This window comes from Monoraphidium neglectum (genome assembly GCF_000611645.1).
Source record: "Monoraphidium neglectum strain SAG 48.87 unplaced genomic scaffold scaffold00978, whole genome shotgun sequence".
NCBI classification, from domain to species: Eukaryota; Viridiplantae; Chlorophyta; class Chlorophyceae; order Sphaeropleales; family Selenastraceae; genus Monoraphidium; species Monoraphidium neglectum.
The window spans coordinates 1-17,980 of record NW_014012650.1 but is presented as its reverse complement, the minus strand read 5'-3'; the positions used below and the strand labels follow the sequence as shown (position 1 = coordinate 17,980).

General features: G+C 63.7%; 5 protein-coding genes across 5 annotated transcripts; 3 read left to right on the top strand and 2 right to left on the bottom strand.

The window, feature by feature from the left end:
• Positions 1-1,032: 1,032 nt before the first annotated feature.
• MNEG_6165 (flagellar associated protein) lies at positions 1,033-5,567 on the bottom strand (the record flags this gene model as incomplete). The annotated part of the gene is made up of 10 exons (XM_014045365.1): positions 1,033-1,254; positions 1,789-2,220; positions 2,477-2,589; positions 2,848-3,007; positions 3,283-3,439; positions 3,705-3,805; positions 4,025-4,379; positions 4,572-5,129; positions 5,245-5,339; positions 5,466-5,567. The coding sequence occupies 10 exons, from the start codon at positions 5,565-5,567 to the stop codon at positions 1,033-1,035; spliced, it is 2,295 nt and encodes a 764-aa protein (XP_013900819.1).
• Positions 5,568-7,559: 1,992 nt separating this feature from the next.
• MNEG_6164 (ubiquitin-protein ligase) lies at positions 7,560-9,318 on the top strand (the record flags this gene model as incomplete). The annotated part of the gene is made up of 4 exons (XM_014045364.1): positions 7,560-7,736; positions 7,907-8,182; positions 8,379-8,713; positions 8,928-9,318. The coding sequence occupies 4 exons, from the start codon at positions 7,560-7,562 to the stop codon at positions 9,316-9,318; spliced, it is 1,179 nt and encodes a 392-aa protein (XP_013900818.1).
• Positions 9,319-9,761: 443 nt separating this feature from the next.
• On the bottom strand, positions 9,762-11,135 carry MNEG_6163 (hypothetical protein; the record flags this gene model as incomplete). Its single annotated transcript, XM_014045363.1, has 4 exons — positions 9,762-9,941; positions 10,135-10,587; positions 10,813-10,953; positions 11,115-11,135. The coding sequence occupies 4 exons, from the start codon at positions 11,133-11,135 to the stop codon at positions 9,762-9,764; spliced, it is 795 nt and encodes a 264-aa protein (XP_013900817.1).
• A 449-nt stretch (positions 11,136-11,584) lies between these two features.
• On the top strand, positions 11,585-13,553 carry MNEG_6162 (ubiquitin-conjugating enzyme E2 H; the record flags this gene model as incomplete). Its single annotated transcript, XM_014045362.1, has 7 exons — positions 11,585-11,631; positions 11,939-11,963; positions 12,166-12,196; positions 12,430-12,568; positions 12,734-12,786; positions 13,008-13,136; positions 13,390-13,553. 7 exons carry the CDS (start codon positions 11,585-11,587, stop codon positions 13,551-13,553), a joined length of 588 nt encoding a protein of 195 aa, XP_013900816.1.
• A 1,961-nt stretch (positions 13,554-15,514) lies between these two features.
• MNEG_6161 (ubiquitin carboxyl-terminal hydrolase 14) lies at positions 15,515-17,295 on the top strand (the record flags this gene model as incomplete). Its single annotated transcript, XM_014045361.1, has 3 exons — positions 15,515-15,661; positions 15,979-16,482; positions 17,143-17,295. Coding segments are annotated over 3 exons (804 nt in total), but the record flags the coding sequence as incomplete, so codon positions are not given.
• Positions 17,296-17,980: the final 685 nt, after the last annotated feature.

Here is a 17,980-nt window from a genome sequence, read left to right as displayed (position 1 = left end):
GCCGCGCCGCCGGCGGCGGCCGCGCTGCTGGCATCTTCGCCATCGGCGCTCTCTTCTAGAAGCAGGCCGCCTGCGCCGGCCGCCGCGCCGCTGGGGGCCGCGGCAGGGCCGCCAGGCACTGGGCGCGGCCACAAGCGCATCGAGCCATCCCAGCTGCCTGTAAAGATGAGGTTCACACCACGCATTGGAACAAACAGGCAGCAATGCTACGGCTTCCCTGCCGCGCCGCTTGCACGGCGTTGCCTACAACAAACGCGCCCCCAGCAGGGCGGCCTACGGCGCCCTACGCATCAGCCGCGCATGCTCTGTATGCCCATCGGCGCCCTCCGGCGTCTACACAGATTGTTGAAACGAGAACACGCGCCTCCTCGGTGAAGCAGAACGCATGGCTGATGCATACAGGGCTCACTCGCATTGGCTGACTCACACATGCACACGCACACGCGCACGCACACGCGCACGCACACGCACCCTCACGCACCTGTTATGTACATGTCCAGGGCTCCCAATAAACAGATGGAGCTGACCACGTCGTCGTGGCCAGAGTACCTTTGTGATTTGCCAGGAAAGCAAGCGGGGCACTCGTCAGCACACATTTGTCGGGAACAGGAGGCGGTGCAGCGTTTGCGGGGCGGCAGCGCAGGCGGGGGCGCCGCTGCTGGCGTGCTGGACCGCGAGCATGTATCAAGCGCAGGTTATGCACGTGCAAGCGGCGGCCTTCCAGGCAGATACGCTGCTCACCTCAGTACACAACCAATTGAGTACACCTCACTGTCTGCACCCGCAACCACACACACACACACACACACACGCACGCACACACACACACACACACCACACACACACACACCACACACACACCACACACACACACGCGCGCGCGCATGCACGCACGCGCGCACACACACAGTCAATTACACACACACACACACACACACACACACACACACGCATGCACACGTACAAAAAACGCACGCACACAAGCGCACATCTAATCCCACATTCCCAATCATAGGACTCGTGCCACGCACCCTACCTTGCCAGGGGTGTGGCATCCTCCAAACCATAAACATACACACACTTGTTCGCCGCCGCCGCAAGCACCGCGCCGTGTGCCTCGTCGACAAACAGGCAGTTGACGCGGCCACCCTTCGACGGCAGGGACTGCAGCTGCTTCCCGGTAGTAGACCAGGTCCTGATGACGTCATCGTCGGCCGACGTCACCCAGCAGTCACGGAAGCCGGCCCAGCGGATCTGTGTGTGTGTATGTGTGTATGTGTATGTGTGCGTGTGTGTGTGTACGCGCGTGCGAGCGCGCGGGCGTGCGCATGTGTACGCAGGTTTGTGGGCTGCATATGATCACAAACAATAGACTATGTTCACGGGCTTGAAGCAGGAGCAGCAGCAAAGCCGGTTTGGCAAAAGCTTGACTTGCTGACGTGATCGCAATTGCCAACAGCAACCATAGTGCTTACAGCTTTCAGCCACACCGCATCCCTCCAGCAGTTCAAGCCGCACATTTGCACGGGCCCAGGCCATGAATCCTGGGTTGACCCCAGATAAGCACACCTGAAGCCCCAACCCAGCACTGGGTCCCATCTGGGCGAGCTCTGATGCCACCGACCCCCAACCCCATTCGTTAACACCCCACTATCCCCTATCACATACGTTGCCCAACAACCACGCTGCCTGCAACCATTCTCCCTCCTCCCCATTGACCTGCGTGTCAACACCTAGAATAACCTCCTCAACCCTTGCGGACGCCAAGCAGCTCAACCCCAATCGCACCTGCGTGACCTCGGGAACGTCCACCGCCGCATCCCTTATCGCCTCCGCCACAAGCTCAGGCAGCGCCGCCCGCCGCCCCGCATCCGCCGCCGCCGCCGCCTCCCGCTCCGCCTGAGAGGGCAGCCCCTCTAGGTCCGACCGGGTCAGCCACCGCATGTCTGACTTTTTGACCGGGATGATGTCAGCGTCGCCGCCGCCGCCGCCGGCCCCACTGCCCGCCGCGGCCTGGTCCTTGCTGCCGCCGCCGCCGCCGTCGTCATCGCCGCTTTTCTTCTCAAAGTGGTCGAGCACCAGCTGCAGCGTGGGCGCCTGCGGCCGCCTGAGGCTCCAGACATATGCGCGGCTGCCCTGGACGCACAGGGCAGCCTCCTGCCTGTCCGCGCACCACTCCAGACACGTCACCGGCGTGCGGCGCGAGCTGCCGGCCTCGACCTGCGCAACGGCGCCGGGCGGGTCCTGGGCTGTTGGCTTTTGCTGCAAGCCTCTCACAGGAAACAAGGATGACTCGGATGATCATGCACGTGCAGGCGCGCCATCGTGCGTCGTGTCGTGTCACCGGAACAGACAAATTACCCCACAACCAGCATGCTCCCTTTTGCCTCCTCCATCCTGCGTGGCCGCATTTATGTGACCGCAACAAGCATATGTGGCCCTGCAAGTGCAACTGCTGACAAAACAAACCGCTCACGAGCAGCTGCTTCATCGTAGCGAGGTCCCACAGCCTGAGGGTGCCGTCGTGGCCGGCGCTCAGCAGCATGTCAGGGCCCACCAGCGCCAGACCGGACACCACCCCCTGGTGGCCTGACCGACAAATGCATGTGTGGTTGGGTTGGAGACTGGGGTCAGCTGCGCCAACCGGTTAATGCAGTGCCTTAATCTCATCTGCAAGTTTGCTGCTTGCCTTGTTTTTCACGGCTTGATGCAGTTGCGCGCGGCCGCCTCCGCAGACTGCAGTCGCATTCGGACGCCGCGCTGCCCCCCTTGTTGCAAGGGTGGACCTGGCAATAGCCAAAAGCCCAGTCGTATGCCAACAGCGAGGCCCGATCACCCCACGCTCACCTGTGAGCACCGTCGGCAGGGCGACGTCATTGTGGATGGGCACGCGGCCGTCCAAAAAGTGCAGCCGCACGGCGCCATCTGCGCAGCCGGCGATCAGGCACTCGCGCTCTTTTTGGAACACCAGGCAGTGCACGTTGGAGGGGGCCAGGGGCACCTCGTCCTGTTGTGGGGTCGGGCGCATTTGCGAGTCAGGGCGTGCAGCAATCAGGGGCGTTGAGCTTGGGAGCTTGAGTAGTCTAAGGCTCTTGCCCATGGGCAGGCTGCCTGCCGGCCCACATCAAAGGCAGCTGCTTCGCCCGTTGCCCGGTTGATTGCACAGCAACTGTTCAGTTTGAATAGGCAGAGTGGATAACGGCAGATAGCGGCCAACGCCATGCACACTGGCACCCCTGCGCTGCCCCGCAACAATGCACTGTCCCAGCAAGATACCCCCACCAGGAGGCGGTAGACGTCGCAGGCCTGTTCCGCATCCAGCACCCACAGACGCACCGCCCCGTCGGCCGAGAAGCTGAACAGGCGCTCATCAGTGGGATCTGGGCCCGTGCTTGAGGCCACGAGGCCCTCCACCCAGTCTTCGTGGGCCTTGAAGACCCTGCACGTGTGAGCGGATGCAAAACAATAGTCGAGCTCTTGTGGCGGCGCGTTTTGGCCTTGCAAGCTGGAGGGCCGGCTGGCGTGCCAGCAAGTAAGTGCCAAGGGATGCGAGGGAGGTGGTCAGGCACAGATCGTTTTGCAATGTGATGGATTCGGGGTTCAGGTTGATGGTGTAAAGGGGTGCATCTGCGCATGCACACAGTGTCCCTCTGAATCCCGACGCGCCGTGGCCCCGCGGTTTGACGTGATCATCGCCCACGCACCTGTGTGCGGCTGTTGGATTGTGCTGCCAGGCCACCAGGGACCGGTCCCGCGTGGCGGCCAGCACCAGGTCCGTGCCAGGCGGCGCGTACAGCAGCTCCACCTGAGGGTGTATCACGATGATCAAGCTGAATCGTGCATTAGACGGAAGACTGCAATGTGAATTTCCAGTGCACACATGCGACACCTTCTTGGTTTACAACGCCGTGTAAGAAAAGCAAGGTTGAGCGTGTTGGAGGCTGACAACTTGTTTCGTCAATCCCAGGAAGAGCGATGGTGTCGAGCTGCAATGCCGCAGCAGGCCTCCCTCTTGGGGTCGCACCTGGTGTTTGAGCAGGTGGTTCTGCTGCGCCACGTACTGCGTCACGTTTGCAGGCGCCCTGGGGTCGCACACGTTGACCCGGTCAAACCGCCCCGTCGCCCACCACACGCGAGTCTGTGGCACCGCAACGGCGCTGATCGGACGGCTGCTGAGGCCTTCGAACTTGTCGAGGCACCTCCCCTCGAGGCTCCACACGCGGAGCGCGCCCTCCAAGCTGCCGGCGAGCAGCACGCCGCCGCGAGCGTCGAGGGAAAGGCTCGTGATGGCGGCGCGCGCGCAGTCGCGGATGCGGCGGAAGCAGTCGCGCCCTTTGGAGAGTCTCTCGATGTCGTAGATGCAGATCGCGCGGTCAAACCTGGTCGAATTGGGCCAAATCATGATGCCGACAAAGTTGTGATGCGCTCAGAGCATGCCGCCAGCTTGAGTACGTTTCAAGTTGGCAGGGTGCAGCATCAAGCATCGCGTTGTGCAGGGCCTGTTAACTAGGCAGCCATTGCAGCCTGCTCGCACAGCCCGCTCCCGTAATTGCATTGCAGTGGCGCCTCACCCAGCCGTGAAGATCTTCCCGCCGTCTGTGATCACAATGCATTTCACCACGTCTGTGTGGCAGGCAGCAAAGTAATCCTCCTCCCTTGCCCCCCGCTGCCCCAACATTACGTGCTGCTGCTGCTGGGGCGCGCCGTCACCGTCACCGCCGTCGCCCCCCGAGGCCGCGCCACCCTCCCCATCAAGCCCAGGCGGCGCCGTCCTGCCGTTGTCGCTGCCCGTCGTGCTGGGGTGCCGCCGCGGCTCCGCGCGCCCCGCGCTACCGCCGCCGCCTCCGCCGCCGCTGTCGGCCGGTGGTGGGGCGTCGGCCGCAGCGAAGCGCACGGCCGCCGACGGATGCTGCCACCCGCGGAACGCCGGACAGACACGCAGGAGTACAGGCGCCTCTTCCGCCTGCGCGGCAGCCGCCGCGGCCGCCGCAGCGGCCGCCGCCGCCGCTGCTGCAGCGGAGGGCGGCGCGGCCGCCTTGCCCGACGAGCCGCCATTGGCGGTGGGGCGGGGGCCGGCCTGGCCGGCTTGTCGCGCGTGGCGCAGGCGCGTTGCCTCTGCATGGTCGATGCTGAAAACGTGCAGCACACTGTTCCCGCCTGCCACCAGGAGTTGATGGCGCTCGCTCCAGGATAGGCTGAAGAGGGGCCAGCCGGTCGGCACGACCTGGGCGGCGAGGGCGGCACGGCAGGCATGAGAGCTGGCATGAGCGCGTCAGCTGCCGCTGATGCTTCTGCTGCTGCTGCTGCTGCTGCTGCTGCTGCTGCTGCTGCTGCTGCTGCTGGTGGTGGTGGTGGCACAACAATCAAATTTGCAGCATTGGAGCTCCTGATGGGCATTTGACCCTGTCCAGCGTCGTGTGAGCGTGCCGCCCGGCAGCGAGAAAGGTGCACCCACTGCGTCGCACCTGCAGCAACGCGCCCTTGTCCGTCCAAACGCCGATCGCGCCGTCGATCGCCGCCGAGAACAGCAGCCGCGCGCCCGGCGCATAGACGACGCTTGTCACCATGCCCCTGTGCACCGTCTGGGTGCGCAGCAGGGCGCCTGCTTTGAGGTCCCATACCTGCAGCATGGCGGCGCGGGTCCGGGGCGGCAGCGGTGCGTCTGGGTTGGCGGACAACCGCTGCGGCAGCAACGCAGCAGTGGCGCTGACAGAGCGCATAAATCCGGCATGGCATCGGCAGTACGTCTGAGCAAACATGCAGCAACGCATAAAAGCGCGCACTTTGATAGCTTTATCGCCTTCAGCAACTGTGTAGACGGTGCGCTTGGCCCTGTCGTAAGCGATGGAGCAGACGCTGTCCTCATGGACGTTCGCTATCTCCGTGACCACCTCAAGTGCCATTTGGCGTGGCAAGGCGATCTGCAACCAACGTGATCTAGTTTGGTTGACTAGGGTTGACTTTGTGTATCCATAATGTCGAACTTAGACGCATCTTGATGGCCACAGCTCTGAGTTGCTGCTGTCAGTGCTGTTTGAGACCACTCCGACAGCGGACCTTGTGATCGGGCCGGTGCAGCAAGTTGATAAGATGTGCATGCTGTGAAAATTGTAAGCGTTTGGAAATTGAAAGAGGAGTCGTATCCACAGAGGGCCGGAGCAGTGCCGCCCTTGCGGCGCTATGGGCGCCGTGCTGTGCTGCCACAGCGGCATTGGTGGACGCGTCGCCCCACTTGCTGCGGAGCACGACCAACCCAGCACAACAAGCCTTCTGCAGGCGCTGCATGCAGCAGAAGCGGCGTTGCAGAGGCGTGGCAGGCCCAGGTGAAGCTGCTTGCATTCGCCCTTTTCCCTTTGGCCGTGTGGAGGGAACGAGCACATGCCTGTACTCACTTGCCACCAACATGCGTCGCCGGAATTTCTTTAACAGTGTGGATCCAGCTGCTGAAGCCGGTGCCCTGCTGAACAGCCTGCTGGCGGGGCTGTTGAGGGCCGCCGGCCTTGCTGCTGACGAGGATGGGCAGCCACAAGGCGGCCAGGACTTGGCAAAGGTCGCACAACTGGTGGAGCGGCTTGAGCAGGGCTGCGCGAACAGCGGCTGCAAACTGACCGCCGTGGCGGCTGCGGTGGCACCCTTAGCTGCGCGCCTGTGTGAGAGATGGCGCCGCCGGCACGGCGAAAGTGGTGGCGACGACGCCGCGCCCGCTGCGGTGCTCTCTGCAGCGGATCAGCTGGCAAGCTGGCTGCACGTGTTGCTCTTCCCACAGGCAAGCTCTCGAGGGGCCTCGCCTTGACGACACGTTGCCAGAACTGCTGTCACTTCCCACATTCAGCACTGCATGCAACTCTCAATCACCTACCGTGCCGTTGCCCTACTCTGCCATCCCGTTGATGCAACGCCAGGTCGCGCTTGAGACCGAGGTCAGCCTGCGCAAAAAGCATAGCCATTACTGCTGCCTGCGCGACGGCCTCGGCTTAAACGATGCGGCCTTCGCGGCCTGCCTTGCACCCGCCAACCGGGCCCTGCTGGCAGTTCTGCTGCAGGGCGACCGGTGCAGCGCGGAGGGCAACGGCGAGGCGCGGCTGCAGGCAGTGGTCAGGCGCGAGCACGTCTTTTGGGATGCGTTTGCAGAGGCGTGCAGCCAAGGCGTCGTGCCGGACGTAGTGTGCAATGATATCTGCAAGGAACATACAGACGGAAATCCTAGGGGCGCTGACAGCAGCGGCAGCAGCCTTGGTGGGGGCAGCAAAAGCAGCAGCAGCAGGCGCAGCCCGTCAGGCCGGCCTTGCAAGTTGTTCCCTCGGTTCGCGGACGCAGTCGCGGCAGCAGCAGCAGCAGCAGCAGCAGCAGCAGCAGCAGCAGCAGCAGCAGCAGCAGGTGATGGAGGCGGCTGGGGCGCTGGCAGCGCTGCCCCAGGCGTCGAGGCTGGGGAGGGCCACGGGCCGAGGAAAGAGTTCTTCGAGCGCGCCGGCGCGACATTGGCGCAGGCCCCACCGCCCGACGCCGCAGCGTGCGACTGGACTGTCAGCAGGGCAGGCGCTGGGCCGCTGTTTTTGGAGATGCGGTCGACGGGCACTCTTTGGATCAACTCCCGCCTGCCCGAGAGCGGCGCGGCGCGGCGCGCGTACTGGTTTGCCGGCTGGCTCATGGCCCAGGCGCTGCCCAACAGAGCGGCGCTCGGGGTGCAGCTGTCGCCGGCGCTGTTTGGAAAACTCGTGGATGGGCCGGCATTCAAGGTGCGGGCGCCCGAAGTGGCAAACTCTTTCGGTTGCAGATTACGTATGTGATACTGATCAATGGTGGTCGCCGACAGCCGGCAGACAAGCAGACTCTGCAGGCTGCTGCAGCTCCAGGCATGTACACACCACCGCACCCTCATGACCACGGAACGCATCCCCCCTTGCAGCCGGGCCTGGAGGCCATGCGGCGCCACGACCCCGACGCCACCGCGTCCCTGGAGCGCGTGCTGCGGCTTGCACCCTCAGAACTGTCAGACCTGGCGCGGTTCGAGGGCCACCCCACGGACAGCGGCGCGCCGGGCGCCGGCAGCTGGGGCGTGGGCGGCGCCATGGGCCAGCCGCAGCGGCTAGTGGAGGCGGCTGCGGCGCGCCTGCTGGTGGAGGACGTGGCTTGGCAGTTTGGCGCCCTGGAGCTGGGGTTTTGGAGTGCGGCGTCGAGAGAGGTGGGCTGCTGGATGGGAACTCTGGAGGCTTCCACAGTAACTGCTCAGAAGCTGCCCTGGCCAGTGAAGCTGCTCGGGCCTGCACAAGGCGGCCGAGCACTTGCAGCAGGCTGATGCTTTGTCTGGGCAGAATATGATGTGCATTTACCAGTGCAGAATATCAGGATCAATGGTCTTCTCAAACCCCCTTTGGCAGGTTCTGGACACCTGCTGCATGGACGCCGCGTCCCTGGCAGCCGCGGTCTGCGGCAGCCGCGCGCACCAGCCCGTGACCGGGCCTGCCGTGCGCCGCGCGTTCAGGGTGGTGCTTCAAGGCGTTGTCTCAGAGCGCGAAGGCCTCGCCCCTGAGGACGAACCCCACGGCGGCGGCAGCGCCGTCAATGACGGCAGCGGTACCAGCTATGGCGGCGGCTTGTTTGATGTGTCCGGCAGGAGCGAGGCGGTGGTGGCCGAGTGCCTGTGGGAGGTGCTGGACGGGTGGCCGCCGGCGTTGGTTGCGGCTTTCCTGCGGTTCACAACAGGCACCGACAGGTGTGTGGTTGAGTGCCCAGCAGTGTGGCCGAGTGCCCAGCACGCAGTAGCCTCAAAGGACATGGCTGCATGAACTTTGTGGCTGCGGCCCACCAACGCGATGCAGCTATGATTGGTGCGCACAAACGAGCCACGTGCCCCGCCAGGCACCTGATGCATGTACTCAGCGCACCGATCAACCATGATGCGCACCTCCTGTTGCATACACACGCAGGCTTCCCATGCAGGGCACAGAGGCGCTGACCATCAGCTTTCCCTTCACTGCTTTAGGCGCCGCCGAGCGCCGAGCGGCGCTCCACATGCTGCCGCAGGCCCACACCTGCACCAACACGCTGGAGCTGCCGGATTACTACTCGGCGCTGATGTCAGCGTCGGCCGCCGACCGGCAAGGGGCAGCGATCGCGGGCGTGGCGTGGGGGTCGGCGGAGGATTTGGCAAACGCGCCCAGGGTTGAGCGATGGGAGCGCGGCATCACGGGCGCCGGCGGGGCGGCTCAGGGTGGCGCATGGCTGCGTGCGCGCTGCAAGGAGGTGCTGGCGGAGCGGCTCGAGTATGCGGTGGTGCATGGGGCGGGCGCCTACGCGCTGGACGACTTGGATGAGTAATGATTACTCTGAGCCGCTCAGCGCCGCGGCGACGCTGAGGGATTGCAAGCAGGGTGCATGGCGTCTTGCGGCATGCGTGCTGACAGAGGCGGCGCTACCATGAGGGCAACAGCACGTGCCTGGCATAACAAATTGGATGACAAGTGCACATGACCGAAATTGCTGGCGTACTTCCTCCAATATCCGTTTGTCATGTGTATGTCAAGGCGAATCACACAAATTGCATCTCTGGCAAGACACACAACGAGTGAAAGAACTGCTTTGCAGCAGCAGCAGCAGCAGCAGCAGCAGCAGCAGCGGTGGCGGCGGCGGCGGCAGCAGCAACGGCGGCGGCAACGGCGGCAGCAGCAGCAGCAGCAGCAGCAGCGGCAGCAGCAGCAGCAGCAGCGTCGCCGCCGACGACAAGAAGCAGGTGCGGCAGCAGGGATTATATACGGACCGGCCTATAGGATATCTGGCACGTGCACCGGCATCTCGAGGACCGGTGTGGTGCTGAACCGCTCACGCGCCCTGAAGGCCGGCAGCTCCCCCGCCGCCACAAAGTCTATCACAACAGACCGCTGCATGCGCCGCCGCTCCTTGCTGCCGCCAAAGACCGTGGACACACGGCGTGTGAAGACCTCCTGAGTGGAAGTCCAAGATTGGCGGGGTGAGCCCATTTTGTGATGTATGCGGTACAAGAGGGGACCTGTGAAGATGTGCCTTGGAGGTTTGGCGCGCTGAAGCCCCATCTGGGATTTTTGATTCCCTTGCCCTGCGCTGTGTCGGCTGCAATAGGTGGATACACAATGGGGAGAGCGTGCTGGAGGGGCCCACCTTGGTTGTGGGTATGTCGTATTGGATGAGCAGCGGGAGGCCGAGGGGCAGCAGCTCCTTCGGGAGCACTTTCAGGCACACGTCCGTCGCGGCGAGCACCAGGGACGCCTGGCCGGGTGCATCGAACTCAGGGTCCTCGCCGCCCGTGTCCCCGCCGCCGCTGCCGCCGCCTCCTTGCCCATCGCTGCCCGCAGGCGGGGTTCCCAGGAGGGGGCCCACCTGCTGCGGCGGCCGAGCGGGCCCACCGCCTGCACCTTGCTGTTGTTGTTCCAAACCTGGCTGCTGCTGCTGCTGCTGCTGCTGCTGCCGCTGCTGCTGCTGCTGCTGCTGAGGCAGGGCCGCCGGCCGCTCTTTGCCCTGCTGCTCCTTGTCGCGCCCCTGCTGCTGGTGTTGCGCGTGCTGCTTGAGCCGCGCCACCCGCCGCTCGATCTCAGACACCTGCAGGTCTGAGTGCTGGGGTGGCAAGAGGATGGGGGCCGCCAAAGTGAGCTTTGGCAGGCAGGGCCGACGAAAGGAGCAAGGGTTTGTCACCCCTGCAAGTGAGCGATCGCATGCGTCCCATCATATGTCAGCTATCGACATCTAACGTTGCATGCGCTTGAAAACATCGGCGGATTCATGTGTTCAGAGCCACTGCAGGGCCATATGATATGGTGGCCACATGAGGGAGGAGCCTACCAGCACGGCGAGTGCAAAGCTGCCGCACTCGGCAAGCGCAGCCACGACCTCGTCAAGGGCGTCCCGCGACCCGCACGCTACCGCGAGCGCCACGCCGCTGGCGTCGGCCTGCAGCGCCTGAAGCAGCTCCACCAGGGTGGTCTGCGCAAGAATGCACCGAGTGAGGTTGGCGCGGGGCGATCCAGGCGCGCGCGGTCGGCAGCGCACACACCAGCCCAATGCTGGTCGTGCTGTGTGCGCGAGCACGGGCAACAGCTAGTCTTCCAGATCCTGCATACCAGCTTGGCCTCTCTTGTGCTCACAGCCACATAATATTGCCGCATATATGCTAATTTGCGCTTGTGATCCGTCGTGGATCCGACAAGCAAAGGCCAATCAAGTGCAAGGCTTCCGACGCCGATCACGAACGTATATATGACAATGGCAGCTCCGCGCGCTTACCGGCACCCGTGGAGTAGCCCCCCTGACTACTGTGGTCAGCCTGCCTGGCTCCCGCAAGCTCACGTATTTGGCCTCCGCTCGGGCACCACGTTCAGTTTGAGCATTCATCAGTTGTCCGACCCTCCAGCTACTCTTCTCCACACTCAGGTTTACCAGCAATCCTCAGCAAACGTGTCCCTGCCCCAATCGTCGCGTCCCCTAGGCCTGTTCTTTGCCCGCGACTGTCTAGGGTGGTGCGCATCCCGCGTCGGCCTCTTGTCTGTCCGCTCAGCCATAGCCAGCGAGTCCGGGTGTGGTTCAGTCAGCTATCACATCGCACTGCATCAGCAAGATGAGCGCCAGCCCGTCGAAGCGCAGGGATATGGACGTGATGAAGCTGTGAGTAGCGCGTGGTCCCGCTTAGGCAGTGCTGTGGGGCGCGGGGCGACGGGCAGAGGAAAGGTGTAGTAACGCACATGCCGCGCGGTGCGCGCGTGCACAACTGGCGCCGCACATGCCGCGCACGTGGAAGCCTCAGTAAGCTCTGTATTATGCCAGCAATTCCGGTGTGTTTTCTCAGTTGGGTGCGAGCCCAGCTGCTGCGGGTGCCAGCCCTGCTGCCCTGACGCGGGGCTTGGGGCGGTTGTGCCACGCTTCAATGCACCCTCACACTGCTGGCGCCTGCCTTCGTCTCCCTGCCTCTCAGCATGATGAGCGATTGGAATGTGGACGTGAGTGGCCCATGCATCTTGGGAAATGGGGTCGGACTGGCTTTGGTTGCCAGCTGTCAGCACCCATCCCGCCCATGCTTCCACCATGGTAGCGTTCGGTGCGCGCAGCCGCAATAACACCAAAGCCCCTTGCCCAACAAACGGACCCTTCCTGTTCGCTTTGCGCCTTGTTTGCTGCACTGGACGTACCTTTTGCCTGCAGCTTGTGGACGACAACATCTGTGAGTTCACAGGTGAGCGCTGACCAGGGGCGCGCCGCCTTGGCGAAGCTCGCCCGCCCCCGCAGACGGCGTCCCATCAGGGTTCGTGGCTCTCAGGGCGATTTAGGGGTGCGCATGCACGGCCGCACAACACCTCAGCAAGGCGTGGCGTGCCCCCCATGTGTCAACAGCCAACATTGCAGCCCGCCGTCCAGGCTGCAGACACGCCCCTCTTCCCCGACGCTCCTGCACGCCCGCCCCCCTAGTGGAGTTTGGTGGCCCTAAGGACAGCCCCTACGAGGGGGGCGTGTGGAAGGTGCACGTCGAGCTTCCAGAGTCATACCCCTACAAGTCCCCCTCTATAGGGTTTGTGAACAAGATCTACCACCCCAACGTCGATGAGGGGTGCGCGGACAGTCTGTGGGGGCCTGGCCGGGGACCTGTAGGGGCATATGCAGGTCGTGGCTACCTGGGCAGGTGTTCTGCCGCTTGGTGGCGTGCATGTGGCCCGTGGTTTGACACGCCTGCGCGACCACCCCCCCCCCCCTTGGCGCGGCGTTTGGATTGCAGGGCGGGCTCTGTCTGCCTGGACGTCATCAACCAGACCTGGAGCCCGATGTTTGGTGCGCGGACCATGATTGCAGCAGCCTCGGAGACCGCGGCGCGGGAAACGACACATCGCAGCTGCTTGCAGCCAGCAAGCTGGCATGCATCTGGTCTTCCTGAGCTTGATGGTCGCGGGTCCGCGGCGCCGCGGCGTGCAGCCGACCCCCACCTGTCCAGGGTTTCACCACCCGTGCCTTGACAACCCCACCACACGACCCCTCACTGCCCGCCCTCCCAGACCTGATCAACGTGTTCGAGGTGTTCCTGCCGCAGCTGCTGCTGTACCCCAACCCGACGGACCCCCTCAACGGGGAGGCGGCCGCGCTGCTGATGAGGGATCCCGCTGCGTACAACGCGCGCGTCAAGGGTGTGTCTCCGGCCCGCTGCTCGGGGCCAAACTCAAGGGCACTGCGGCCGTCTGCCACGGACCAGGATTTCAGGCCCCGCAGGCTGGGGCGGGGCAGCTGTCTGCTGTTGCCGCCGGCACGGGCTGTAGGAGCCGCGGGCTACTGCCAGCCAGAACCTCACGCCTGCACGTGTCGCCTTCTCTTACTCACGAGCTTGCTCCTCATGCGCCCCAAGTCACTTGCCTGCCCCACGCATTGCAAAACTCCATGCAGAGTACGTGCGCCGGTATGCGGCGCCCGAGGTCGTCAACAGCCGCAACCCTGCGACCCGCAACGGCGACAAGAGCAGCGAGGACGGCGACGAGAAGATGGACGGCGGCGACGGCGACAGCGAAGGCGCCTTTTTGTCTTCCAGCGAGGAGGAGGACGACGCCTGAGGCGCACGCCTCGGCACAGCTGGATTGATTAGCAACGGAGGGCTGGCGGCAGCCCGCCCCGCCGCGGGGCGAAGATTTTGCGGTGGCTGCGGCTGGCGCAGCGCGCGCCAAAGACAGCGAGTCTACAGGCAGGGTGCTAGAATTCGCACTGCCACTGTTCTTGTCTTCTGGCCTTGCATCGGCGGCCCGGCCTGCAATAAATCGGCACGGGCGGAACTCGCGGGGCGGCTCATGCCTGATTTGTAGCACAGGCGTGCTGATCGGGCGCTGGTCTGGCCGGCTGGGCCGGGTCGGCGGCGCTGAAGGCGGCTCCCTCTGACAGGCGCTGGTGCCGCGCTGAGGAAGGCCCTGCATTGGTTCAGCCTTGCGGCCTCGATGGAACCTCAATCAGCTGAGACCACGAGTGAGCGCCGCGCCTCTGCACTCATCGTAGGCCCTTGGCATGTGCCCAGTTGTACCACCATCACCACCACCACCACCTTGTCCCCTCTCCGCAACGCAATCGACCCCGTTTGCGCCGCATGCGGCTGGCGGTGGCGGCGACGAGTTGCCAGCCCCAACTCTGGCGCCCGCGCCCCACGCCGGCTTTGCGACCCTGTACCGGTGCCGCGAGGCCTGTGAGCCCCGCTGCACCCCGCAAGCGCCCCCTCTCCTCGAATATGCTTGCACGCCGCCAAAGCCTAGAGAGCAACGGCGCGTGCCTGTGCCGTTGATGCCTTCTCACCTGGACTCTTATTCGCAAGGGCTCGTGTATGATCACGAGCGCGGAATCCAGACATCTGCCCAAGGCGCACGCGTGCACAAGCGTGCCCACTGCCTTGGAAGCTTTCGAACACCGCGTTACGTACGTCCCCTGCCACACACACACGCACAGAGGGAAGGAGAGTGCCATGTCATATGCGTGCAGGTTGAGCATTGGGGCTGGCGGGCTCTGCCCTCTGATCTAGGCTTTTATTGATCCCTTCCATCATCCGAGACAGAGGCAGCAGGCTGTCGCACACGCCGGGCACACGCATGCGCCTGCGTCGCTCACGGGACGGCGCTGAAGCGGCCTCTGTGCTGCGTCCTGCCGCCCCACTGGAGTGATGGGACTCAGCCGCGTGCGTCGCTCTCCGTTTCCAGGGCTCTGGGAGGCGCCCCCCGGAAGCCTTGCGGCAGGGGAGCGGGGTCAGCCAGCCAGCACACTTCCAGCCGAACCGTTACGCACACAGATACTGCCTTGGTCCTTCATGGGCCGACGGATGTACACCAGGCCTTGTGCGGCTTTGTTTTGCCGTGCCTCTGCGGCCGGAGCAACCTGTATGCTGCTTCGCTTGCCGTGCAGGCAGTGGTGGGGCATGCCGCCGCATGCGCATGCGGGATGCGTTAGGCGCCCGCATTTCGCCTGCATGTACACATCATCAACCGCCCTGCCCTGCCCTCATGGGCTCTGCCCTTTTCGTGCGAGTGCTTGCACCCTGCGCTTGCGCATTTGCGCGCCGTGTGCGCTCTTCAATAGCACGTTCTTGATGCAATACATAGCCATGTCCATGTGCCGTGCGGTGTTGAAGGGGTGGCCTGAGGTCACCACAGTTGAGAAGGTCAGTCGAGGTCCAAAGGGGTGCAGCAGGCACTCTACACAGTGACCGGCCACGGACGTCGAGGCAGTTTTTGCGGTTGACGCTCGAGCAATTTAGCCGGTAAGCACCTTCCAAACATTCTGACATTCATCCGCCAGTGAATTGCACTGTGGATGAACACTAGCTTTTGGCACAGTCGCCCCGCTGCTTCGCCCTGCAGGGGGGCACCAGATGGTCTGGTTGGTTCGCCTGCAGCCGACATGGCACTCTCAGCTTCCTCATGAACACCCCCCTGTTGTGCACATGGCACTTGAACCCGCATTCATGGCGTTGGTACATTAAACCTCTTGGTTCACACACACACACACACACGCTGCCTCAGCCTCGGTTTGTAGCGGCAAGATGGCTCCAGTGAAAGTCTCATGCAAGTGGGGTAAGGAGGTGTTCAGCGACATCGAGGTCGACACCACGCAGTCCCCGTTGATCTTCAAGAGCCAGCTGTTCACGCTGAGCGGCGTCCCGCCCGAGCGGCAGAAGGTCATGATCAAGGTGAGCGAGTGCTGCTGCCTATCTGTATGCACGCAATCAGCCAGAGTTCTCACATCATGATTTATCCGCTTGATTTGGGCGTAAGAGCTGCGATCTCGGTCACGGGGCACCACGCAACTTTGTGCGCTGGAGGCATTTCTGCATGCGGAGCGGTCTGCTTTGTGCGGGAACAATTTCCCGACCAATGGCAATAGGTCGAGTCCGTTTTCACCGCCGGCTGCAAAGCGTCGACGACAACGGCGCTGCGCTGCTGCCCATGTGCGACCTGATGCGACGCCTAGCTCCGCGTGCCAACGCTTTGCCCCTCCCCTTGAAAGGGCGCCTTGCTCAAGGATGATGAGTGGGGCAAAGCTGTCCCCAAAGACGGCGTGACCATCATGATGATGGGCACCGCCGACCCCATCAGCGTCGAGGCGCCAAAGAACGCCCCAGTGTTCGTGGAGGATTTGCCCGAGGACGAGCAGGACACCCTGGGCACCAAGGCCTACGGATCGGGCCTCGCTAACCTCGGGAATACCTGCTACATGAACTCGACAGTGCAGTGCCTGTACAGCGTCGGCGCCCTGCAGCAGGCGCTCGCAAAGTACTCGCCGCCGCCAGGCGCCGCGGCCGGCGCCGACGGGCGGCTGGTCGCGGCCACCAAGGAGCTCTTTGCAGACCTGAAAAAGGGGGGCGCGGCATTCCCGCCGTTCAAGTTTCTTATGACGCTGCGGGAGCGGTTCCCGCAGTTTGCGCAGACGGGCAACTCGGGGGACTACATGCAGCAGGACGCCGAGGAGTGCTACTCGCAGATCATGTACACGCTGCGGGAAAAGCTGAAGGTGGGTGGATGCGTGAGGGAGGGAGGAAGGGAGGGGAAGGTGTGTGTTTGGCGCACAGGCAGGCAGCAGGAGCAGTTACAAGGTCAGCAGAGCAGCAGGGCCGTTTATAGGCAACATGTGCAAGCGGCCGTGGCAATGGGAAGAGCAGCTGCAGTTCTTTTGCACGCGTGGTGATGCAGTTGAGACCGGGGTATGTGGTGTATCTAGACGCTTGGGACTGTTCTATGATTTGCACGTCAAGTGGGTCAGCAGCAGGGATGCCAATCGGCAGCCACGGGTAGGCCAGCTGCATCGCTGAGAGGCCGTGGTGCAGTCATCAGGTTATACAGATGAAGCAGTTGTCCTTTGTATGTTGTCCGCGGTCTGAGGAGGGAGAGGCGACAGTGGGTCTGCACGCGTCGGGATTGATTGAAGGCGGCAGGCCTCAAAAGAGGCAGCCGAGCAGCGGAGGAGGTTGAAATGTCTGCCGCAGCGCGATGCAGCGCGATGCAGCAGTGGCGTCCACTTGAGCACGCTGAATGTCCCCAGCACAGACTAAGGCAGCCACGCTGCTGCCTTAATCAGCGTCAAACCATTCTCACTCTTGCCTGTGGCGGCTCCTGGACCCTGCCGGGCGCGCCCCTTCGACTGACCTTGCCGCCTTGCCTCTCCCTGCCACAGGAGGAGGACGGCAGCTCAGTAGTGGACCAGCTGTTTGGTCTGAAGTTGGTGACCAAGCTCAAGAGCGAGGAGAGCGGGGAGGAGATCAACGAGAGCGGGACGGCCTACACCCTCAAGTGCAACATTGCAGGTGACACCAACTACCTCCACCAGGTGTGCGGGGTTTGAGTGTGGGGGGTGGGGGATGTGTGTGGGCGAGGGGGGGAGCACGGGGCGGCATGAGAACGGAGCACGCGATGCCAGTGTCGGCAACAGCAGCGAGGAGCACTGGCAGGCGCGCCAGCGGGTGTGAAGGGCAGGCGGCGGGCGTGGTGGTGGCGGGGTGTTTCAGGAGGCGCGAGGCTGGGGCATCACAGGCAGCGGCGGGGCGAAGCTTGGCGGTTGCATGGACAAGCCATCGGGGTCGCCACAGGGCGGCCTCATACCAGGCGGCCTGCTCAAGTTGGACGTGTGCCCACGCAGCTCTTGGCCGTTCTATTGGTACGCCTGCACAGTGTCAGGTCACGACAGCAGGTGCGCACCCACCCCCAACACACAAAACAGACGCAACACTCACAATACATGCACCACACACACACACACACACACACACGCAACACACGCAACACCCACACACATGCAACACACCCAATCACACAATGACACATCCCAGGGCATCACCCTGGGCCTGGTGGAGGACCGCGAGAAGAACAGCGAGGCGCTGGGCCGCAGCGTGCTGTTCAAGGGCAGCAGCGCAGTCGCGGGCCTGCCGCCCTACCTGACGGTGCAGATGATGCGCTTCTTCTACAAGGCGGACGTGCAGCAGAAGGCCAAGATCCTGCGCAAGGTGGCGGCGGGG